Source organism: Octopus sinensis, linkage group LG15, assembly GCF_006345805.1.
Source record: "Octopus sinensis linkage group LG15, ASM634580v1, whole genome shotgun sequence".
NCBI classification, from domain to species: Eukaryota; Metazoa; Mollusca; class Cephalopoda; order Octopoda; family Octopodidae; genus Octopus; species Octopus sinensis.
The window spans coordinates 44,101,082-44,128,068 of NC_043011.1; the positions used below are offsets into that span (position 1 = coordinate 44,101,082).

At 38.4% G+C, this 26,987-nt stretch overlaps 1 protein-coding gene across 7 annotated transcripts in view; it reads left to right on the forward strand.

The window, feature by feature from the left end:
* Nucleotides 1–26,987, forward strand: part of LOC115219750 (unconventional myosin-Va) — a 272,760-nt gene that overhangs the window by 95,166 nt on the left and 150,607 nt on the right. For 5 of the 7 annotated variants that reach the window (XM_036509681.1, XM_036509675.1, XM_036509680.1 and 2 more), the window contains exons 4-5: nt 21,924–22,036; nt 23,877–23,933. In XM_036509681.1, coding sequence (XP_036365574.1) covers nt 21,924–22,036; nt 23,877–23,933 — 170 coding nt within the window. The remainder of the gene's footprint in view (nt 1–21,923; nt 22,037–23,876; nt 23,934–26,987) is intronic. The other 2 variants (XM_036509676.1, XM_036509678.1) reach the window with 1 other exon arrangement.

The window sequence follows — 26,987 nt, forward strand, 5'->3', positions numbered from 1 at the left end:
TGTTAGGCTGGTTCTGTAGCCTGTCAGGGATTCCCATTGGTCAGATATTCATGTGTAAGTGTGTGCATGTGTGAGAGTGTGTGTGTGTGTGTGTGTGTGTTAGAGAGAGAGAGAGAGAGAAAGTGTGCATGTAAGAGAAAGAGGTAGTGTGTGTACATGTGTGTGCGTATGTGCAAGTGGGTGTATGTCACTGTGTGCAGGTGTGTGTCTGTGAGAGTGCATATGTATGAACATGTGTGAGAGCATATTGTCATCATCATCATCATCATTTAACATCCGCTTTCCATGCTAGCATGGGTTGGACGATTTGACTGGGGACTGGCGAACCAGATGGCTGCGCCAGGCTCCAGTCTGATCTGGCAGGGTTTCTACAGCTGGATGCCCTTCCTAACGCCAACCACTCTGAGAGTGTAGTGGGTGCTTTTAAAGTGCCACCAGCACGAGGGCAAGTCTGGCAGTACTGGCAACAGCCTCGCTCGAAAATGGTGTTTTTTACGTGCCACCTGCACAGGAGTCAGTCCAGCAGCACTGGCAACGACCTTGCTCAAATGTTTTGTTCATGTGCTACCGGCACAAGTGCCAGTGAGGCGACGCTGACAACGATCACGCTCAAATAGTGCTTTATGTGTGTGCATATGTGTGTGTGTGTGTGAGAGAGAGAGAGAGAGAGTAGCTGGTGAAGTCAGTCAGTTTAGAGTTTTGGTTAAAAGTCTGATGGTTTCTGTTGCTTTACCGACATGTAGCTTGGTACTTATGAATGAGGCTCAAGTGATCTTGTAAAAATGGTACCATGTAGAAATGAGGTAGCTTAGTGGAAATACACTTTTGAACCATCAGCTCATGTAGGTTAGGAGTTCAAGTCTTCTCATGTCTTTCAGCCTTGTCTCAAGGTCACAGCATTCTATTCTACATTAACCTCAGTCCACTTAGCCGTCAGGAGGAATAGATATAACTAAGATGACCCTGTGAATGTTACTGGTATCTAACCAAGACAGGTTTCTAACAAACCTAGAAAATGTTTCTCTCTTTCACTTACTGCCATAACGCTCATAGCATTTTACACTTAGGTTACTATCTTAATTTCATTTTTACTGCTGTAATTAGTGGGAGCACTGTAACATTGATGAGGGTTTCATTGGCTTTCAGTTCTTTGTTAGTGTTGGTTTAATTTGGAGTACCAGGTCTTCAGTGGTTCCACGTTATGATCCAAAGTTCTCACCACTGCGCCGCCATGCATGATATGGAAACTAACCTCAGGAGGGGAGAGTGTGTAATGAACAAGAAAGACAAATAACTTAAAGATTGTAGGATCTGTTCTAATCTTTGGTAAACTAGTGGTACCAGAAGACAACATTAGATTTTGGTGTAGTGGTTTTTTTAAGAAATCTTTCTTTCAGATGACATTCCTCATTTTTGGTTAGGAGGGGGTGTAGTGTAGTTCTGTTGGAAGGAAACAGATGAGAATGTCTTATAACCATAGCAGACTAGCTGAGTTAGACAACAGATTTCTCATCATTACTACTATCATCATTACTTACTAGAAATGGCAGCTAACTCATTTTCTAGTGCAGGTGTGACAGCCTTTATCAAGAAGTGGTTCCACTTGAGACATGGCTCATCATCAGGCCAGCTGTGCTGCTAAAAATGGATTTGAGTTAATTTTTCATCAGATATGCCATTCAGAAAGTTATGTCGGACTACTCTATGTCCTATGAAAACTCTAGTGCCTTAAAAAAAGGAAGGGTACAATGTACCTCATAAGAAGCATTGGTGTGGGTGCTGGTGCCATGTAAAAAGGACTGGGAATGGTGCCACATGAAAAGTACCCTGTACGCTCTACAAAGTGGTTGATGTTAGGAAGGGCGTCCAGCCATAAAACCCAAGCCAAAACAGACTATAGAACTTGGTGTGACCCCAGGCCTTTACCAGTTCCTATTACAATTCATTGAGGAATCTGAATACCAAAAAGTTAAACTGAAAATTTGTTCTACATTAAAATAGAAAATACATAGAATCTATATTAAACTGTCTGAATAAAAGATGGGATAGTCACAACCAGCACTCCTCCATCCTCTTTCAGTGCAGACCTGGGGTTAAAACAACAACAACGTTACATGTGAAACGGGGGAGCCTCTGTGTGGTCACTGAATTTGCTAGAAATATCAGACAAATTTTTCCTTAAATCACACCATTTACGTTGAGGTTAATTAAAAGTAGTTTGAAACGATCCAGCTGGAAATTCATGTCAGCTATAAATCTTTCACATAATTTTGTTAATTATTCCTATGTCATTTAACGAAGAGCTGGGTCAACACTGTTTGTTGTGTTTGATAGCTACTGTTATGATAGCTCATAGTCTGTACTTTTAATCGTTTATTTGTTTCAGGCATTGGGTTGTGGCCATGCTTGAGCAACGCCTTGAAGGGTTTTGTCAAACAAATCAACCCCAGTACTTGTGGGGGTTTAAAAAAGAAAATTTTTTTTTAATTATTAAAGTCTGGTATTGGACTGTTTTGTTGAACCGCTAAGTTACAGGCATGTAAGCAAATCAATACTAATTGTAAAGCCAGTGGTGGGGATAGCAAACACAGACACACACATGCACACACACACACACACACACACACACTATGAATTCCCACAGCAAACCAGCAAACAAACAAAGCACATACATTAAGTACATGCAGTCAACAATATATATATATATACACATACACACGCACAAATACATGCATACATAACAGGCTACCATACAGTTTCTTATTTCTTTGTTGCCCACAAGGGGCTAATCATAGAGGGGACAAACAAGGATAGACAAAGGGATTAAGTCGATTACATTGACCCCAGTGCGTAACTGGTACTTAATTTATCGACCCCGAAAGGATGAAAGGCAAAGTCGACCTCGGCAGAATTTGAACTCAGAACGTAACGGCAGATGAAATACTGCTAAGCATTTCGCCCCGTGTGCTAACAATTCTGCCAGCTCATTGCCTTAACTTCCATACAGTTTCTGTCTACCAAATCCACACACAAGGCTTTGGTCAACCCAGAGCTGTAATAGAAGACATTTGTCCAAGGGACTGAACTTGAAACCACGTGGTTGCAAAGTGAATTTCCTAACCACACAGTATGTCTGCACATATTGCCTGTCTATGTGATAACCACTGTGATGGCGTGTTTATATAATGAGAAGCTAATTTACAAAATTAAATTGTCTCTTTGAGCAATTTTGTGGGGGAGGGATTATTATTGTTTATTTTTCTATCCTTTCATTATTCTGGTGATGGGCAGTGATGTGTTGACTCTAAAACATTCTAAGTGTTACTCCAATTACGTTTGTTTGGATGGCTACCAATTAGGCTCGTTAGCTAAGAGGAGTATTTGTTGTCATTAAGATTTTTTTTTTCCTTCTATCCAGGCTACATTTAAATATCAATTCACATATCACCAATTAAACGAATCTAATGATTAGTGGTGATGTAGGAAGTTCATCAAGTTAACTGTTAATGATATAATTAACTAGATTAGATGTCCAAGTCCTACAAGGTCTCGCTTTCTCTTTGAGTGCTGTGCCTGCTCACTTTGTTACCTTTACCACTACAACCTGACCAGTGGCAGACTAGGTCTAAAAATATTTGTTTCTTTATTACCCACAAGGGGCTAAACACAGAGGGGACAAACAAGGACAGACAAACGGATTAAGTCGATTTCATCGACCCCAGTGCGTTACTGGTACTTAATTTATCGACCCCGAAAGGATGAAAGGCAAAGTCGACCTCGGTGGAATTTGAACTCAGAACGTAACGGCAGACGAAATACCGCTAAGTGTTTCGCCCGGTGTGCTAACGTTTCTGCCAGCTCGCTGCCTTTGGTCTAAAAATATTGGTTGCCAGGAGACTTAGTGGGGGTCCCACCTGCAACTACAATGCTATCATTTAATTTTTTTTTTGTTTGTTAAAAGTATTCTTTTCAACTGTCTACAAACACAGCCAGGCTGAAATAATTAATGCATTCTTCTAGGAGTGAATAAAAAAAATTCTCAGGCTTGAGGGGATGGGGCCCCCATATATGGATTCTAATGGTGCAGTGCACACCTAACACACCCAGAATATACACCCCTGGTAGTTACCATGAGAGAAACTATCATATTGGCTTTTGGTTCAAAATGCACTCTTATTTATATTGCTAGCAAGGAGATAATTTATATCGAGCGGAAACAAACATCATCACTGCAGAGATTCATGAGAATAACAGGCATATTTCCCTTTGGTTTGAGGTTTGCCAGTGCCATGCCCTTAGTTGTCACTCGCTTTAGCAATATTTGTGCTTCAACACATAGAAATTACGAAATAAAACATTTAAAGCCTGGTGAGCTTCCACAACACCAGTGAAATATTAATGAGAATTACTTGGCTGTGTTTTGTTTACTGGTACAAATATCAGTTTTTCAGAACCTTTGGTTCCAAAGCCACTTCAGGTTATTGATTTTTCTGCAGCAGGCATGGTCATACTTTAAATTAACCAAATATTAAATTCATTGAAATAATTAAACGACATACATGTTCCTGTACATTAGTATAAATTGACACAAGTCTATTAATATTTCACTGTGCAATCTATCAGTAAACTAGTCTGGTAGCTGTAGGAATTTGAAGTTTCTGCTCATAAATTGAAGATTATAAGGGGTCCTGGATCATCAGTGTCTGAAAAATCAGTGTACCTGTAGTACTTATTTTTCATAGTGTGCACTGTGTGGCTCTGTGGAGGTACATGGCCTAGTGGTTAGAGCAGCGGACTCGCGGTCGAGGGATCGCAGGTTCGATTCTCAGACTGGCCAATGTGTATGTTTATGAGCGAAACACCTAATCTCCACCCGGCTCCGGCAGAAGGTAATGGCGAACTTCTGCTGTCTCTTTCGCCATAGCTTTCTCTCACTCTCTCCTCCTGCATCTTGCAGCTCATCTGCGACGGACTGGCGTCCCGTCCAGGTGGAGAACCTATACGCCAAGGAGACCGGGAAACCGGTCCTTATGAGCCAGACGTAGCTCGAGAAGGAAGAAGGATCTGTGTGGCTCTGCTGGTCCGACTGTCTTGGCAAAATAGAACTAAAAAAAAAAGCATACAAACTCTTAGTTCCATTTCACTTGAGCCTGTTCTTTGACTCTGTATTATTTGATCTGAAAACAAAATACAGTTGATTATATCCTCAAACAGGAACAGATTTATTATAAAGAAATACTGACAAATTCAGAAATATCAAATACCACACAGCATAAGCTTTTGATTTATCAACATTATCTCCGCCTCTAGAGAATTTCTCATAATTACCAAATGGCAGTTCATTTAATGTTTAAATTATGCAAATTACCTGAGCCATAAATGTGTTCTGTTCTTTTCCATATACAGCCCTTTGGAGATAAGGTTGTTCTGATGACATTTATTGAGATAGAAACATGTATCTATGACTGTCTTAAGACTTATCTTAAGACAGCAAGCCAATCATTTTCCTCCATGCAATGCCAACTTTAGAGAAAATTATTGAATGTTGAGATTATCTCCCCTTCCGAAGTAAAGCTGGTCTAATTGGCTTTTGGTAATTATGATGCATCCTCTAGAGACAGAGATAATGTTAATAAATCAAGAATTTATGTTTTATGGTATTTGAAATACCTGTATTTGTCTAAATTGTTCAAATCCTTGTCTCTGACCGTTCAGTTATTTCTTGTACCTTAATTTTGTTTATATTATAAAGAAAATTTGTTAATATGTAGCTCATGAATTTATATGTATAATTTTTCACCATGGAAATTTAGTGTTTATTAGAGAGAAAGGTGAAAAAGGAAAAGAAAGACTAAGTTTTATCCTTGCATACATACTTGCAGACATATGTACATATGTAACAGGCAAAATATAGACAAAGTGAAGCAGAGAGGAAGGAGCAAATGAATTCATAAAGTTAAAAAATTAGTGGGAGTTTGTAAAAAAGTGTACATTTGTGAGTGGGATGTAAAAGGGAATCATAAATACGTGAGCTGGTAAAATGTTGTTCACCTTCTGTCCTTATTTTTTTCCTGCGCTTGTCATCCTACCAGCCAGCCAGCCATCCACTACTATATTCTGATACAATAGTGTCTTCGTATAACTTTAAATTGCATCTGGTTTTGCATATACCTGGTCTAGTCTGGCCTGGTGTTGTAGCACACGTCAGGGTCCCAGCTATGGGTTAATTCGCATATTTGGGGCATGGCTCAATGGTTAGAGCATTTGGCTCACAATCATGTGGTAGTGAGTTCGATAACCCGGACTGGGCTGTGTGCTGTGTTCTTGAGCAAGACACTTTATTTCACGTTGCTCTGAGTCATTCAGCTGTAGAAATGAGTTGCCACGTCACTGGTGCCAATCTGTATCAGCCTTTGCCTTTCCCTTGGATAACATCAGTGGCTTGGAGAGGGGAGGTTTCCATAAACAACCTTGCCTGGACTTGTGCCTCAGAAGGAAACATTCTAGGTGCAATCCTATAGCCCTTCATGACTGGAGGGGGTCTTTACCCTTCACCCTAGGTCTTCCCTATATATGCACATGAACACTGAATCAGGCAGGCCATGCAGAAGAAACATACATGGTTCAGAGGAAGGGATGGCAGCTGCTGCAGAAAGCAAGATGAAGTAAGGACATGTTTGGTCATCCACTGCATCCATCTCCATCCCCTGTTGTCTTGACCTCATTGTGCCACTGGACTGATGATGGCCGCCTATGAGAGATTGAGGTTGCCAGAGTGCAAGTCTTTTCTCCACTTCCAATAGGGTCACCACACAAGTCACCTGTCCTCCTTAAGCATGACTTGATGGTCATCATAGCTCCAACAGAAAAGCATAATAATAGGTGTGGCCATGTGGTAAGAAGCTTGCTTCCCAACCACATGGTTCCAGGTTCAGTCCCACTGCATGGCACCTTGGGTAAGTGTCCTCTACTATAGCCTCAGGCCGACCAAAGCCTTGTGAGTGGATTTAGTAGACGGAAACTGAAAGGAGCCTGTGTGTGTGTTTGTTCCCCCGTTACCCCTTGACAACTAATGTTGGTGTGTTGTTTACGTCCCTGTAACTTAGCAGTTCAGCAAAAGAGATGGATAGAATAAGTACTAGGCTTAAAAAGAAAGTCCAGCAGTCAATTTGTTCAACTAAAATCCTCCAAGGTGGTGCTCCAGCATGGCCACAGTCAAATGACTGAAACAAGTAAAAGAATAAAAGAATTGTTTACAATTGACGGATACTTGTCCTCATCTTGTTTGTTGTTAACACAACGTTTTGGCTGATATACCCTCCAGCCTTCATCAGGTGTCTTTGGGAAATTTCGAACCTGGGTTCTCATTCCTAAGGTATTTTTAGGAATGAGAACCCAGGTTTGAATTTCCCCAAGACACCTGATGAAGGCCGGAGGGTATATCAGCCAAAATGTTGTTAACAACAAACAAGATGAGGACAAATATCCGTCAATTGTAAATAATTCTTTTATTCTTTTACTTGTTTCAGTCATTTGACTGTGGCCATGCTGGAGCACCACCTTATATCATTTGAAACGTTGTGTTAACAACAAGCAAGATGAAGTCAAATATCCGTCAAATGTAAATAATGTACATAATTCCACATCTCTTAAATAGAGAACTGTATTAATAAAAGAATTAACTGTAAGGTGTTTAGGACTAATTCAAAACAACCATCAAAATGAATCAAAACAAGGGGCAGAAAGTTTCTCATTATAATCCATGAGCGTATGTTAAAGACTGATCTGAATATTTTTGTTGAATTTACTGTCTTTGGTGGATGTGAGGGCTCTCAAATAGCATCACCAGAATGTCCAAATGTATGTGGCCTTACAACACTGACACTCAAAGACAACAGCAGGAATCAAATCTGATGGTGACTTTCTGAACCCCAATTCCATCTGTTTCATCCAATATCCAACTTAACCCTTTCGTTACCAACCCGGCTGAAACCAGCTCTGGTTCTAAGTATAAATGTCTTGTTTTCAATAGTTTTGGGCTAAAATCTTCCACCAAACCTTAGTCACAATTTATGTTCCTAACACTAGCTTAATGATAACCAAGTTATTTTACTAAATTCTTTATATTTAAAATTAATTGAAAGAAACACAGAGTATCTCAAAATAAATACAGTAATGAAAGGGTTAATGGGATCCAGTTTAACAAGGGTCCACTGAAATAATAATGATTTTGTTTTGCATAGAGAACTGGTGGTGGTGGTGGTGGCAGTGGTCATGGTGATAGCGCTAAGAGTGATGATAAGGCTGATGAGGATGGTGGTTGTGCTGATGGTGGTAGCATTGATGGTGGTAGTAGTGGTGGCTATAGCGATGGTAGTGGTAGTGGTGGTGGTGGTGGTGGTGGTGGTGGTGTAGTTTCAGTGATGAGATGATTCTGGTGATGCTAGTGGTGATGAAATTATAGTGATATTGGTAATGGGATAATGACGGTAGGACGACGATGGTGAAGTTGGTTATGGTGATGGTGATAGAGTGGCAAGATGGAGATGATGGCGGTGATGGTGGTGATGGTGGCAGTAAATGTTGAATTATAATAAATTACAAAAAAACACTTAACGAACTATGCCCTAATTGCTTTTTTACACAGAAACGAAAAACTTCAATTTAGACACTCCCAAGACAGAACTACATGTGGCGGGGGAGAAGTATTGCCCTTCACGTACATTACATTTCCAAGATCAATGATGGCCTTGCATCTTGCTAGAAATAGAAACCAAACCTCCCTCAAATGTTGCAGCTGTTCTCTTGAGTTGCCACAAGTTGGAACTCAATTTTGGCTCCCAAATTAGTTTTTTGGGAAACTGATCTTGCTAGAAATAGAAACTAAACCACCCTCAAATGCTACAGCTGTTCTCTTGAGTTGCTACAAGTTGGAACTCAATTTTGGCTCCCAAATTAGTTTTTTGGGAAACTGATCTTGCTAGAAATAGAAACCAAACCTCCCTCCAATGTTGCTGCTGTTCTCTTGAGTTGCCACAAGTTGGAACCCAATTTTGGCTCCCAAATTAATTTTTTGGGAAACTGATCTTGCTAGAAATAGAAACCAAACCTCCCTCAAATGTTGCTGCTGTTCTCTTGAGTTGCCACAAGTTGGAACTCAATTTTGGTTCCCAAATTAGTTTTTTGGGAAACTGATCTTGCTAGAAATAGAAACCAAACCTCCCTCAAATGTTGCTGCTGTTCTCTTGAGTTGCCACAAGTTGGAACTCAATTTTGGCTCCCAAATTAGTTTTTTGGGAAACTGATTTTGCTAGAAATAAAAACCAAACCACCCTCAAATGTTGCAGCAGTTCTCTTGAGTTGCTACAAGTTGGAACCCAATTTTGACTCCCAAATTAGTTTTTGGGAAACTGATTTTGCTAGAAATAGAAACCAAATCACCCTCCAATGTTGTTGTTGTTCTCTTGAATTGCTACAAGCTGGAACTCAATTTTGACTCCCAAATTAGTTTCCTTGGAAAAGTGTTTTGCTTCTTTTAACTCCTAATGCCATTACCAACCTCTGCAAATATTTTTTTCAGTGATAGATTTTATTTTAAATGTCCGTTTTTGTGTCATAACCTGTAAACAAAGGTGGAGAGTGTACTCCTCGCTTACATATTTTGTAGTAGAATGTCTTTGGGTGGTATATTCTGTTAGAATTGTGGATTCTCTGGTTGTAAATGAAAGAGGAATGTTCTACAAATTCTTGCTGCACGACCTTCTCAGATGTTGATTTGCTTATAGAAGTCAGATGTTGGAGCTGCACACTAATTCACTCCTTCCATCAAATCAACATCATCCTGTACAGGTATACAGGTACACAGTGTGCTACATGTGAGATGTCAGAGTGATTACAAAGCAACATGAGATGAAGTGTTTTGCTCAAGAGCACAATGCAGTACCCAGTTCGGGAATTGAAACCATAATCTCCTGATCATGAGTGCAATGGCCTAACCACTGGGCCAAGTGCTCTGTGTGGTACACTCTGCTATTAACCTGTGCTCTTAGTGTTTGTGACACCACCACCACCACCACCAGTAACATTAGTGGATTGGTAGACTCATTACAGCAATGGAGAAAAAAAATTCCTTGTATTTGATTTGACTCTTAAGGTTCTGAGTTCAAATCCTTCTAAGGTCAACTTTGCTTTTCATCCTTTTAGGGTCGATAACATAAAGTACCAATCAAGTACGGGGGGTGGGGGAGTGTGTTGACGATACTAGCGTTTCCCTTCCCTTCAAAATTGCTGCCCTCGTTCCTAATTTAGACATGTTGTCTTTTGTTTGTTTCTGTAATTATCCCTTTTACATGGTTTTTGTTTAATCCCACACTGTCTTATCCTGTGCCCCTGTGTCTTGTTTATGTTTCCTCTTGGTGGCTAATAAACAAAACATTATTATTAAGGCGGAGATCTGGCATAATCGTTGGCACACCGGGCAAAATGCTTAGCGGTATTTCATCCATCTTTACATTCTGAGTTCGAATTCTGCTGAGGTCAGCTTTGCCTTTCATCTTTTCAGGGTCAATATAAAATTAAGTACCAATAAAATAATGTGGTTGATGTAATCAACTAGTCCCCTTCCCTCAAATTTCAAACCTTGTGACTATAGTAGAAAGTGTTATTATTATTATTGTTCTTATTATTATTAAGGTAGCAAACTGATAGAATTGTTAGCATACCAGGTGAAATGCTAAGCAGCATTTTGTCTGTCTTTATACTCTGAGTTCCAGTTCCACCAAGGTCGACTTTGCCTTTCATCCTTTCAGGGGTCGACAAATTAAGTACCAGCGAAACCACTGGGGTCGATGTAATTGACTAGACCCCCTCCACCAAAATTTTCAGACCTCGTGCCTATAGTAGAAAGCATTATTATTATTATTATTATTATTATTATTATATTATCATCATCAGCATCATTCATTATCATTATTAATAATACATGCCACATCTTTCCCTTTCCATCTCCACCCACCCACCCACCCACCATATATATCCCATTATGTTGCGTTCCGAAAAGTCTTTGTTTTAAACAGTAACTCCCTCACCGTCTCCTTTTCACTGAAGTAACGGTGATGGTATGTAGGAGCAGTCCTCTCACTCCACCACCACCGCCATCTCCACCAATGTGTCCTTTAATTTACTTTCATGTATTGTTGGTATTACAGCAACAATTGCTTTTGATCTTAATGTTGTTGTTGTCGTTGTCGTCGTTATACTAAACAATGTTGTGTGTGTTCTTGCTTGTATTTGCGGATGTGTTGGCATTTATGATGTGTGTGTGTGTGTGTGTCTCTCTCTCTCTCTGAATATGTGTGCACACACACACACACACACATATATATATATATATTATGAATATAGGGTAAATAATTATTAATTTAATAATTAATAAATTTTACCAAGTAGCGTCGGTATGGAACAAAAAAAAACATTATCAGTAAAAACTTATACAAAAAGTGTTTTTTATAATTATAAGCATAATTAAGGGTTTAGCAACAAGTTGTTTCACCACATACTGAAAATTTAGAAATAGCAGTCAAAACAGCTAATTCTTCTAACTACAATATATCTCCACAGACAGCAATACTTGCAACTCACATAGGCAAAAAGAAGGAAAAAATTTAGTGAAACTAACCAGTCTTCGATTAATCATGTATGCGTTTCGGGATTAGAATTGTAAAACTCATTTCCGTCTTCAGCATGGTATTTCAAGATTATAAATTTTCTTCTTTTTGCCTATGTGAGTTACAAGCATTGCTGTCTGTGGAGATATATGCGTGTATATATATATATATATACATATATATATATATATATATATATATATATATATATATATATATATATATGATTAATGTAAAAAATAAATAACACTGAAGCAAAATAACACCAAATATACAGTATGTGTGTTTTTATTGGCTAAACTGGCAAAATGACCATTCCGAAATATAACAATATATATATATATATATATATATACCAAGAAAGTTAGGGGTTGTGAATCCAACCCACTAAGGGATAATACCCAATTATTAATACACAAGTGTTTTTAATTGCAATGCAATAAACTTACTTATACTAAATGGGTGAATGTAAAGAAATATTTTACCATTAATTTATATTGCAAATAAGAAAATGGAGAAGCACATTAGTTGATTCATCAACTTTAGGATATTAGAATGTTGACTTGTCGTTTTGATAAATAAATAAGTCAACATTTTAATTTCTTAAAGTTGATGAACCAACTAATGTGCTTCTCCATTTTCTTATTTGCAAGATATATATATATATATATATATATATATATATATATAGTGTAATAAATAAAATATATGCATACATACAAACATATATGTATGTACCGACATCTACATGTATATATACATGCATATATAAATATATATATACGGACAGGACACCACAAAAAGACGTAAAAATCAACAGAAACGAAAACGGAAAAGCCATTTTGTTACAACAGAAGGACAGAGACGTGGAACAAGACGAAAACAGGAAAAACATTATGTACAGCAGGAAAACGAAGTACAGGACATGCTACACAGGAAAAATCCCCTTCATCAGCTGTCAGCTAGCAGACATAGCATGTTTCGAAGGCAAGACAGGACACGTCCTGTCAAATTACTAATGAGCACATAAATGGACCCTTATCTCTGAGGTTTCTGTTATTAAATTGATGAAGGATGAAAACCACTCTTCCTGGAGTGTATGCTAGTCTTTTACATGTAACTCTCCTTGTGAGAAATGAAACAATCTTGGTTGGGCAATGACTTGCTTGTTTGATTATTGAGTGTAGCCACTGTCCGTATCGGTACCTTTATATTCCACGATGTGGTACCTACTTACAGCTAAGTGAACTGGGCTGCTGACAGTTAAGTATGTTGGTCATGGACACAGTTTGGTATCTACTTACAGTCAGATAGACTGGACTATTGACAGTTAAGTGACTTGACCAAGGGTACAATACAGTGAATTATATGACACTGTAGTACCTATTTACAGCTAGGTGAACTGGACTGTTGACAGTTAAGTGTATTTGGGTCAGGGATACTGTACAGTGGACTAGACCGCAGTGTGGTATCCACTTGCAGCCTAGTGGCCTGGAATGGGACATTTCTCTCCAGCCAGATGCCATTAATTTGAAGCCTGTAATAATAACTGTCTTTAGTGGGATATGAACTTGTGATAAAGAATTACTAGTAGATTATATAAGTTGTGACTTGTGAAATAACCATGACAACTTCAGAGATGGATCTACTTTGTGAGGTAACCTTGGCAACAGAACAATATTTCTACATTGATTAATTCGTTTTCTGTCTATAAATATTGATTCTTTTCTCGCCTGCTGTACCGTTTCCTCAGCACAAACACTGACCTTGTTTTAAATTATTGTTAAGCTGGTAGTGGTCAGTACCCCACCCACTGTATCGAGGGGGTGGGGTACTGACCTGAAGACTAAGAATTAAAAAAAAAAAAACTTTGAGTACTTTTTAGTAGTCTGTATTCTTCAGTGGTTACTTCATGGAAGTTTTCAAATGGTTTGGCCACACATGTTAACATTCTGGCACCTTCAGTCATGCTGCCAAATTATCAAAACCCTTGTTTGAATTGGCTAAATACTGAACTCATAACTTCAGGTTTATGAACACAGCTCTGTGGCCTGGTCTTTCTTCTTAGGACACATAGACTGGTTTCTAACTGAGTTTAACCCTTTAGCATTGCACTGGTCATATCTAGTGAAAATTTCCTACCTGTTTCCTGTTCAAACTGGCCAAACTGGCCAAATATTGTCAGGCCACTAGGCTGCAAGTGGATACCACACTGCGGTCTAGTCCACTGTACAGTATCCCTGACCCAAAATTTCCTACCTGTTTCCTGTTCAAACTGGTTCAAACTGTCTCCCTCATCTACTCTGCAATGTCATTTTAAAAGTAAACAATCACTTTATTGAAATCTCAAAGCTACAAGATAAGGAATGATCAATTCAAAACAATGTGAATAAATAAGCATTACATCTGACAGTTAAATCTTTTCAGTGCTGGATTACAACAGGTGTTTGAGATATGGCTTTGCTGAGAGACCAAGTTCATAACTGATTGGCCAAGCCCAAAATCTCCGCAGAGACTTCTTCATAGGTTTTCCATGTATCTCCTTCAACAAACTTCTTAATATCTCAAAGATAGTCACCACTGTTGTTAAAATAAAGGCTATCCCGAGGCAACACATTTATTGAGAAGAGCATATAGTTAGTTCCTATTTCTTAACTGCCCACAAGGGGCTAAACACAGAGTGGACAAACGGATTAAGTCGATTACACCGACTCCAGTGCGTAACTGGTACTTATTTAATCGACCCCGAAAGGATGAAAGGCAAAGTCGACCTCGGCGGAATTTGAACTCAGAACGTAACAGCAGACGAAATACGGCTACACATTTCGCCCGGCATGCTAACGTATCTGCCAGCTCGCCTAGTTCCCTTGACCTCAGTATCTTACTGGTATTTTTCCAAATCGGTCACAGAGTAGGTAAAACACAGCCAGTGATTGTCATTTAGCCTGGTGTTTCTCTGTTTAATTTTTTACTTACAGCTAACTGGTTTGAACTGCTGACAGTGAAGTGTCTTGGCTGTGGGACACTGTACAGTGGTCTACATACAGCCAGGTAGCCTGGACTGTTGACAATTAAGTGACTTGGCCATGGACACAGTACAGTGAATTATACTACACTGTAGTACCTATTTACGGCTAGGTGGACTGGAGTGTTGACTGTTAAGTGTATCTGGGTCAGGAATGCTTTTACTTGATTGGTTACCGCTATCTCCTGTGACTCTCTGATTGGTCACCTGCATGTCATGTGATTGGTCACCTCCATGTCTTGTAATTGGTTACTTCCATGTCATGTGATTGCTCACCTTGTTCTGTGATTGGTCACTTCCATATCCTGTTATTGGTCACTTCCATGTCCTGTGATTGATTACCTCCATGTCATGTGATTGGTCACTTCCACATCATGTGGTTGGTCTCTTCCGTGTCCTGTGATTGGTCACCTCCATACCATGTGACTATATAAAGGTTCCCTTGTTTACTCAGTAGCTGTTAGTATTTAATCCTATCTTCAGTCCTGATCAGGCAAACTTGTAATCAACAATGTTCCAACCATGACCATCCTTTCTTTACTCAGACAGTATATTTAAAAACAGGATTGTACTATTCACTACATATTTCAATTATAAATACAAACAACACAAAATAATAATAATAATAATAAAAGTGCTGGTTTGTTATTTGAGGTGATTATGGTACCATTTCTTGTAGTTTTCAGTGACCATACAGCGGTTCTGTTGTCAGCTTGTTAACATCATTGGTGCGTGTATCTGTGACGGTGATCGCTACTTCTCTGCCGTGAACACAAATCAATACTCATCAGCATTGAAAATAATTGCTTCCCACAAATGGTTCACTGTTCAGTGTGTTTACTGTGGTATTACCTATTGATTTCTCTGTTCCTGATCGCTATTTATAGTTCACTCCGTACAAGAGCTGCTTTCGATTAATCCAGCTGATTCTCCTCACGTCAGGCCTATTAAACCTCCACCTTCTCTCCATCTCCTCCTGCTCTTCCTCTTTCTTCCTATTTGGTTACGTCCTGTTGTGGTTGGTGTGCTTTCATCCTAGATCAACCCCCCTTTTTTTTTTATTTCTTCACCTTTCTACTATATGCACAAAGTCTGAAAGTTTGGGGGAAAGGGGAAAGGAGTCGACTGATTGCATCGCTCCCAATGCTTGACTGGTGCTTTATTCTATTGACCCCAAAAGAATGAAAGGTAAAGTTGACGTTGGTGAAATTTGAACTCAGAATGTAAAGAAGGACAAAATGCCACTTAGCATTTTGCCTGGCCTGCTAATGATTCTGCCAGCTCATTACCTTAATACTACTACTACTAATAATGATGATGATGATGATAATCCTTTCTACTATAGGCACAAGGCCTAAAATTTGGGCAATGGGGATGAGTCGATTACATCAACCCCAGTGCATAACTGGTACTTAATTCATCGACCCCCAAAAGGATGAAAGGCAAAGTTGACCCCGGCAGCATTTGAACTCAGAACGTGAAGACAGATGAAATACCACTAAGTGTTTCACCTTGCGTGCTAACAGTTCTGCCAGCTCGCTGCCTTAATAGTAATGATAATAACAAGGATAGTGGTTTCAAATTTTGGCACAAGGCCAGCAATTTCAGGGGAGAGGGTAAGTCAATTATATGGACCCCAGTACTCAACTGGTATTTATTTTATTGACCCACAAAAAGATTTTCAAAATATTATTTTCAAATCTTGGCACAAGGCCAGTAATTTCCAGGGAGGGGGTAAGTTGATTACATCAACCCCAGTATTCAACTGGTACTTATTTTATTGACTACAAGAAGGATGGGAGGTAAAGTCAACCTCAGTGGAATTTGAACTCAGAGCATGGAGATGGATGAAATGTCGCTAAGCTTTTTATCTGTCACAATAACAATTCTGTCACCTTGCTACCTTAGTAATAATAATTATAATAACAAGCACTCAGAGAGTGCAAACCTCCGCTAAGGCAACACCAACATCCTCTCAATAATTAGCCAGAGATGATTTTTAAAATGAGAATATGTGAAATAAACTCAATTGCTCTCACAAACATGGATACTAAAAATGAACCTGACTGCTTTCAAAACTTAGGTAAAAAAAAAACTGGAAAAATAATCCAGAATCCTTGTCCGGTACTGGATGGATCCCAAAATCTGATCAGTTCATGCCAAACATCCCTGAAAGTTTCATCTGAATCCATCCAGTGGTTCTTGAGATATCTTCTCCACAGACAGACAAGCAAACGAACATGACTGAAAACAATACCTCCGCCTTCACTAAGGCGGAGGTAATAATTGTACTGATTTGATTTATATTCTTAAAAAGCATCCAGAATATGAATGGAAACATAGTGACACAAAAGTAGATATGCCTCTTTGACTTTGTTTCCTCATAACTTTTGGAAAAATAGATATTTTTCAATGAAATTTTTAACATATGCCTTTCAGATATTATAGATTTTGGTTATATCAGAATCTACTGTTAAAAAAGTTGTTTTGGAAGTGGTGGTTAGAGGGGTTTCGGATAATTCACACAAATCAACTTTGTTTCCTCATAACTTGGAGAAGAGTTTTTTATTTCAGTCATTTGACTGCGGCCATGCTGGAGCACTGCCTTTAGTCAAACAAATTGACCTCAGGACTTATTCTTTGTAAGCCTAGTACTTATTCTATCAGACTCTTTTGTCAAACCGCTAAGTTACAGGTACGTAAGCACACCAACATCGGCTGTCAAGCAATGGTGGGGGGACAAACACAGACACACAAACATATACATACATGTATATCATCATCATCATCATCATCATCGTCTGCTTTCCATGCTAGCATGGGTTGGACGATTCAACTGGGGTCTGGGAAGCCAGAAGGCTGCACCAGGCCCAGTCTGATCTGGCAATGTTTCTACGGCTGGATGCCCTTCCTAACGGCAACCACTCTATGAGTGTAGTGGGTGCTTTTTATGTGCCACCGGCACAGGTGCCAGATGAGTATATATATATATGTATATATATATATATATATATATATATATATATATATATGTGTGTGTGTGTGTATGTATATATATATACGATTGGCTTATTTCAGTTTCCGTCTACCAAATCTACTCACTAGGCTTTGGTCAGTCCGAGGCTATAGTAGAAAACACTTTCCCAAGGTGCCATGCAGTGGGACTGAACTTGGAACCATGTGGCTGGGAAGCAAAGCTTCTTACCACACAGCCATGCCTGTGCCTAGTTGGTATTTTTTAACGAAATTTTCACTAAATACCTTCAGACAGTATAGATTATAATTATATCAGAATTTAATGTGAACAGAAAAATTTGACAGGCACTCACACACATACTCAAAATCACATTTCACAAAAATATCCACAAAATGAGGCTTGAAATTCGGAAAAGATTATGTGATGTGTAAGTAACTTGCTTACGAACCACATGGTTCCTGGTTCAGTCCCACTGCGTGGCACCTCGGGCAGGTGTCTTCTACTATAGCCTCGGGCTGACCAAAGCCTTGTGAGTGGATTTGGTAGACGGAATGTATGCGTGCATGCTAACCAATTTTTCTCTTTTTTTCTCATTAAATTCTGACATAATCATAATCTATAACATTTCAAGGTATTTATTTGCTACTTGTTTCAGTTTTGGGGTTGTGGCCATGCTGGGGTGCCACCCGGAAGGGTTTAGTCAAGAAATCAATGCTAGTCTTTTTTTTTTAATATTTTTTTGTTAAGCCTGGTATCTGTTCTCGTGGTTGCTTTTTATTGAACTGCTCGGTTATAGGGGACATAAACAAACCAGCACCAGTTGTCAGGCGGCGGTGGTAGACAAATACAAAGATACACACACATGCATGCACACACACTCATACACAGGTACGCACACGCACACACACATGCATATACACAGACACATGCAGACACAAACACATACACACATGTGCACACACACACACACACACAAACACATACATGGTGGGCTTTTTTCAGTTTATGTCTACCAAATCCACTCACAAGGCTTTGATCAGACAAGAGTTATAGAAGAAGACACACCTGCCCAAGGTGCCATGGGATTGAACCTGATACCACATGGCTAGGAAGCAAGCTTCTTGACTACACAACCAGAAAATTCATTAGAAAATTCGGAGGGTGTGTGATGACACCTGCGTAGGTGTGCTGTGAATGAGAGTATGTTTGAACATCATTAGCAGTGGTATTAATTGCAGTGTATGTATAGCAGCTGTAGTGTTTACATATGAGAAATGTGTGTGTGTGTGTGTGAGAGGGAGGGGCGGAGATTAATTGTAATGAGTATAATAGCTGTAGTGAGTTTGTCAGAAAAATGTGTATTGAGTGAGAGAGAGAGAGAGAAAATTGTGAATGAGGAAGAGGAGTGACATAGTAGTAACATTCAACAGCAGTAATTCAGGTGGACGTTGCCACACTGGACACTCCAAAGAACAGACTGTCTCTGACATCAGTGATAAACATCTGTGGTCGTTGTTGTGGTGGTGAGGGACTTGAGTAGCTAAAATAAAGTACTAAGCAGGTACAGGTATAACACTGATATTTTGGGCAAGGGGCTAGTCAATTATATCGACCCCCAGTGCTTGACTGGTACTTATTTTATCTACCCCTAAAGGATGAAAGACAAAGTCAACCTTGGCGGAATTTGAACTCAGAACGTAAAGGGCAGATGAAATACGTTCAGCATTTCGCCCAGTATGCTAATGATTCTAGCAGCTTGCCACCCTAATAATAATCCTTCTACTATAGGCACAAGGCCTGAATTTTGGGGGAGGGAGCCAGTCAATTAGATTGACTTACTACACAACCACACACACACACACACATATAAACATTTGTGCATGTTTTTTCTTTTCCAGTCGTGCTATCTTACCTCTGTTTACATAATAAATTGTCCCCCAAATACCTAAATATTAGTAAAATCTTTTGTCGTAAGGCTAGAAATAATCGATTCAATTAGTGTAATGATTTGGCATCGAGGGCTAAATCACTGGCGGAGAATCTAACCTGGCTGTAGGAATTTCTACAAATGGCAATTGGCTAATGTTCTTTGCATAAGACAGGATAATGGAACAGTATATTTGGACTCTGGCAATAAAAATCAATAGATTAGGAACTGGAGTTGGTAGAGGCAGGAGGTGATGGACGGGGTGGGTTGGGATGGGATGGGGGTACAGGTTGATAGTAAGAAAAAGTATATGGTGATGATGATGATGATGTTGATGGAAACTTGGTTACCTGGAATTTCCAGTTAATTAGTCAGAGAGGATTTATACTACTACCACCATCACCACCATCAGCAACATCCCCCCACCCACACACACGCTTCATAGAACAAAAATAAAAGAAAAAAATCAAAATGGATTAAATTGAAGAAGGCAAAAACAAAACAACTAAGTCTAGATTACGAAAAAAATGCCACCAAAACAACATAAATATTGATTCTTTTTATTTAGATTTATTAATTTCTTGTATTTATTTGGACTGTGGCCATGCTGGGGCAATGCCCTTCAAGGGTTTTAGTTGAGCAAATCAACCCCTTTGATTTTTGTCTTACTCTGCAGGATCCTTGTAGTTATTCGTTGTTTAAAAAAACCCGATTACATAAAAATAATTAAATATTATTTGGAATTGAATTTAAAAAATTGTTAAAATATGTTATGTATGGTAGAAGTATAGCCAGTTTTTTACTCATAAATCTCGGCAACAAAATTTTATGTGGACCCCAGAATGCCATATGGGCCCCAATTGAAACCACTGCTATAGACAGTCACAATTTTTGTTTTATTTTGTTCACCTACAATGTAAGCCTCTGCCCCCCCCTCTGCTTTTGGTAACCTGTTCCTCTATCTTATTTATTGCCCTTATAGCAAGTGGCTAATATTATTATTGATGTTGTTGTTGAACCCTTTGTCTGTCCTGTTTATAACACGATACACAGAACAGATTTCCTTGGTGTCCACATATTTTCGTTTGCTCCTTTTTATATCATTCCAAGTGTTCCAATAATAATAATAATAATAATAATAAATAATCTTGTTGCTTTGAAACGCCACCTTCTTCTGATTTCTGCCTTCCAAGTCCTTATATTTGCTCAATTTCTCAAATGTTTTCAAAGATTTTTATTATTATTATATTATTATTATTATTATTATTATTATTATTATATCGGGCTGCAACATCAATCAAAATACATGTCTTTTCAACATGATTTTTCACAATGCTATCTGGTGGGCCAACCCGAATTTCCCAATCAGTCTGTACGTTGGAATTCCAAAAGACAGTAACTTCAGCATTCTAGACAATTCGTGTTGGTTTATGTTCCCACCAATTCTCTTTGAGAGGGAGGCTGGAGTTCCATAATACATTCACACTATCATTTCATCAGACAGCTGCTGGTTTCTCCAAGAACTCCCATACATTTACCATAACCTTTTTGCCTGTCTTTTGTATCAGATGTGATAAACAGGACATACTTCCCTGGCATCCATGCATCATATATGATATACACCCACCCCTTTTTTTTAACTACCTGTTTGACTTGTGTCTTACAAAAGGAATGCTTTATATTACTCAGAAAATATGAAAATAAGCATGGATGTTTACTCTTTTACTTGTTTCAGTCATTTGATTGTGTCCATGATGGAGTACCGCCTTTAGTCGAGCAAATCGACCCCAGAACTTATTCTTTGGAAGCCTAGTACTTATTCTATCGGTCACTTTTGCTGAACCACTAAGTTACAGGGATGTAAACACACCAGCATTGGTTGTCAAGCGATGTTGGGGGTACAAACACACACACAGACAATCATATACACACACATACATATACATATATACGACGGGCTTCTTTCAGTTTCCGTCTACCAAATCCACACATAAGGCTTTGGTCGGCCCGAGGCTATAGTAGAAGACACTTGCCCAAAATGTCACGCAGTGGGACTGAACCCAGAACCATGTGGTTGGTAAGTAAGCTACTTACCACACAGCCACTCCTGTGCCTAGGATAAAATTCTGAAAATACTTTGGACAGCAAAGTTTTAATTTTTTTTTTCTTGCATTTCAGGAGAAATTTGATTGTCTTTGTAATGCATCCTCATTTGTTGTCCTTGAGGCAAATTATCTATTGTTGTTATTGATGTTGTTTGTGGATTGTAGAAAGGATTATTGGTGTCATTTTTTATTTTTTCTCTAATTCTTTGTTTGTTGTTGTATTTCAGGAGAAAACTATCGAGATAAAAAATAAAGTGGATCTCCCTCATTTAAGAGACCCAAACCTCATTAAAGACAATGATTTGACTTCCTTGAATTATCTCAATGAACCAGAAGGTAAGCATTGTGTGTGTGTGTGTGGTTGTCATGGTGGTGGTTGGTGTCTGTATCACACAAATACATCCCCCTCCAGCTGTAGTGATTTTCATATTAGATTATCAGAGGTAGGGATAGTGACCTTGACCTTTGCTACTCTCCCCCTCCACACTAGTGAGGCTGATTTTCCCTCTATACCTGTATAATTTGACAGTGTTCTTAGGGAAAGTGAATAGTGCTGGGGCTTATATATTTTATGTGGAAGCTGAGAGATGTAGGGTGGAAGGATTGGGCATGGTATTTTCTGGCATGCAAGTCAAATTTTTCTGACCAAAATTTACTGTAAAAAAAAAATATATATATATATATATCATCATCATCATCATATATATATAAGGCACAGGAGTGGCTGTGTGGTAAGTAGCTTGCTTACCAACCACATGGTTCCAAGTTCAGTCCCACTGCATGGCACCTTGTGAGTGGATTTGGTAGACGGAAACTGAAAGAAGCTCGTCGTATATATATGTATATGTATATATGTCTGTGTTTGTCTCCGCAACATTGTTTGATAACCGATGGTCCCCATAACGTAACGATTTGGCAAAAGAGACCGATAGAATAAGTACTAGGCTTACAAAGAATAAGTCCTGGGGTCGATTTTTTTCGACTAAAGGCAGTGCTCCAGGATGGCCACAGTCAAATGACTGGAACAAGTAAAAGAGTAAAAGAATATCAGGGCGACTGATACGTCAGAAGATTGTTGGAAGACCAAAAATTCCATGATGTGAAATAAAGCAGAATTTGGAAAAATTGTGAAGATCTTTGAATGTTTATGCTATATAACTACATCGAATTGAATGTCAGAAAATATGACATGTAGTGTAAACTTTTGAATATCATCACTCACTTTCCAAAGCCTGCTACATTTTTACATGGAATTTTGGCTGTGAATTCTGGTCTGAAAAATTCAACTTGCATGCTGGAAAATATAGTAATACGTTGGTTATTAGCAGGGTTTGTGTGGAAAAGTGGCCTTCCTGGAAAAGCGACACAATGTGGTATCCTTTGGTAGATCTATATTATTGTAAACTGGCAGAAATATTTGAAGAATTAGTGAGTGAGAATAGGAACAAAGTAGAATGAGCCAGATCAGCTTAACCCTTTTGTTACTGTATTTCTTTTGAGATGCTCTGTGTTTCTTTAAATTAATTTTAAATATAACAAAGAATTTAGTAAAATAACTTAATTATCATTAAGCTAGTGTTAGGACCATAAATTGTGACTAAGGTTTGGTGGAAGATTTTAATTCAGAACTTTTGAAAACAAGACATTTGAACTACAGAGCCAGAAGCAGTTTCAGATGGGTTGGTATCGAAAGGATTAATCTGAATGCATGGTCAAAGAGCTTTTCACATGTAGCTTCAGTGTAAGGAGTGATGGTGTGGGTAGGATTGGTAACAGTGAAAATTGAGATAGTGGTGTGGCGGATACATATCATAGTCTTCCAGCTGTGACTATTTTGTTTACACACACACACACACACTCACACACAAGTACTCACTGTTTATCTTGTTCTTCATTATCATTTAACATCCATTTTCCATGCTGGCATGGGTTGAACGATTTGACTGAGAACTGGTAAGCTAGGGAGCTGCACCAGGTTCCAATCTAATTTGGCACGGTTTCTACAGCTGGATCTTACATTAACCATGGTTGGTACCTATTTCTTTATTACCCACAAGGGGCTAAACACAGAGGGGACAACCATGGTTGGTATCCGTGTATATACACACACACACACACACACATTGTTTGTCAAGTTTAGTATCTTTCATCAAGCTTGTTTCTATCTCTATTTCAGTTCTGCACACACTCAAGGTCCGCTTTATTGATAAGAATATATTCTACACATATTGTGGTGAGTAAATTTCTGTTACTTTATAAAGATGTATATATTAATCGAAGTGAACAGTATTATATATCCATTACAGCTGATCTTACCTATTGGTTTCGCACTAGGGGTTTAAAAGAGTGTTAGGTAACAGTCCAATTATGTAACTCTGCACTCACCAGAGGTAGCCATTATGGAATGAAATATGACCATATTTCATTCCTTATGGACTCTTAGGCAGTATCTCTCTCTCTCTCTCTCTCTCTCTCTCTCTCTCTCTCTATATATATATATATATATATATATATATATATATACAATACAGATAAAGGGTGAAATATAATTAATTTAATAAAATCAACAAATTTCACCAAGTAGTTTTTCGGTATGAAAAAGGACCATATTAGGTAAAATTATATATAATTATAACAATGAGGATCTTTGCAACAGGTTGCTAGACCACATACCAAAAGTATTAGAAATAGCAGCCAGACGACTATTATTTCTTTTACTTCAAAAATATGTCCCACAGACAACAGTATTTGTAACAAATACAAATACTGTTGTCCGTGGGACATATTTTTGTAGTAAAAGAAATAATAGTCGTCTGGCTGCTATTTCTAATACTTTTGGTATGTGGTCTAGCAACCTGTTGCAAAGACCCTCATTGTTATAATTATATATATATAGAGAGAGAGGGAGATACCTTTTTTTCTGTTACCTATTTGAATCATCAGCTGTATGACAAGAAAACTCCAGAAAAATTGGGTATTACATGAGCTGAAATAAGTCATTACTATACTCTGTGGTTCCAATCAGTTTTTTTTCACCTGTTCATTAATTCTCTCTCTCTCTCACTCACTCACTCTGTGTGTGTGGCCTTTCTGCACTATTTCTGTTTATCAGATTCCATTTGCCAGCAATAATCATTATGCTAATCATCCTTTCTTCTCATCACAGGTGTACTTTTAATTGCAATGTTTACTCCAGTACAATGCCTTCTCAAATATAATACAACCTGCTTTTCCCACCTTTTGTGTCAGGAAGTCAGTAATATGTAATATATTTAATGCTTACTCTCCATTATAACATTATCCTTCTACCAACAATTTTACTTTGATGTTTTCTTATTAAATTTCTCACATTATACACGTCTAAATACAGTAATTAAAAATTGCTTGTCTCACTCCATTATGTAAAGTTTCCACCAACATTACTAAAAATACTATTTCTGGCCTTGATTAAGAAATCCTGCTTGAATGGGGCAACTGAAATAACATTATTCACTACAGCAGAGCAGGCCACCACTGGAAAGTATACAGAAAATTATGTCCAATACTATTGGGTCGGTACATAATTATTGTGGGGTTTTTTTTTCATCAAATTTTATTCAACAAAAACAATAACAACATGTAACAAAAACATCTTTAAATGATTATTCCGGAGCACATTCACCATTTTATTTCTTTATTGCCCACAAGGGGCTACACACAGAGAGTACAAACAAGGACAGACAAACGGATTAAGTCGATTACATCGAGCCCGGTGCGTAACTGGTACTTATTTAATCAACCCTGAAAGGATGAAAGGCAAACTTGATCTCAGCGGAATTTGAACTCAGAACGTAGCGGCAGACGAGATACTGCTATGCATTTCATCCGGCGTGCTAACGTCTCTTATTTCTTTACTGACCACAAGGGGCTACACACAGAGGGGACAAACAAGGACAGACAAATGGATGAAGTCGATTATATCGACCCCAGTACGTAACTTATTTAATCGATCCCGAAAGGATAAGTCGACCTCGGCAGAATTTGAACTCAGAACGTAGTGGCAGACGAAATACCTATTTCTTTACAACCCACAAGGGGCTACTCACAGAGGGGACAAACAAGGACAGACAAACAGATTAAGTCGATTACATCGACCCCAGTGCGTAACAGGTACTTATTTAATCAACCCTGAAAGGATGAAAGGCAAAGTTGATCACAGTGGATTTTGAACTCAGAACGTAGCAGCAGACGAGATACTGCTATGCATTTCGTCCGGCGTGCTAACGTTTCTGCCATCTCACCGCCTTATTCACCATCTACTTCAATTTAGATGGAGCATATTCACCATCTATTTCAATTACTGCTTCCCATTTGCTTGGCAGACAGTCGGACCGTCATTTAAAGATGTTTTTGTTAAATATTGTTATTGTTTTTGTTGAATAAAATTTAATGGAAAAAAGCCGCAATGATTGTGCACCAACCCAATACGAAGCAAATGACACCTGTAAAGTGTAGTTCCTGATAGAATGCACTGTATTATACTAGGGTGATCCATATTAGCTTCCACAAAATATCGACAAGATAAAGTGAAAACAACTGCTCTATTAATAATAGCTGGTGATTCAGTTTGAACTCCTCAAATCTATGCCTGTCCAAAGTATTTTCATAAGTTTGTCCTAAATGTCCATGCTTGTTTTGCAGACTTGTAGTTGGCCCTTGTTTCATATGGTCTGATTAATATAAAGTTTTCCTTTTTGTAAGTCCCAAGTTAATGGTGGTTGGGAAAAAATCAGACTGTGTATCATATATGATGCATGGATGCTAGGGGAGTATGTTCTGTTTATACCATCTGATACGCAGGACAGGCAAAAAGGTTAAGGTAAACGTATGGGAGTTCTTGGAGAAACCAGCAGCCATCTGTGGGAATGATAGTGTGAATGTATTACGGAACTCTAACCTTCCTCGCAAAGAGAATTAGTGGGAACAGAAACCAACATGAATTGTCTAGAATGCTGAGGTTAACATCTTTTGAAATTCCAGTGTACAGACTGATTGGAAAATTCGGGTTAGCCCACAAGATAGCATTGTGAAAAATCATGTTAAAAAGATGTGTATTTTAATTAATGTTACAGCCCCATCTAATAATAATAATAAAAAAAAAAATCATCTTTGAAAACATTTGAGGAATTGAGCAAATATAAGGACTTGGAGGTAGAAATCAGAAGAATGTAGCATCTCAAAGCAACAAGATTATTTATTATTATTATTGGGACGCTTGGAATTATATTAAAAAGAGCAAACGAATTAT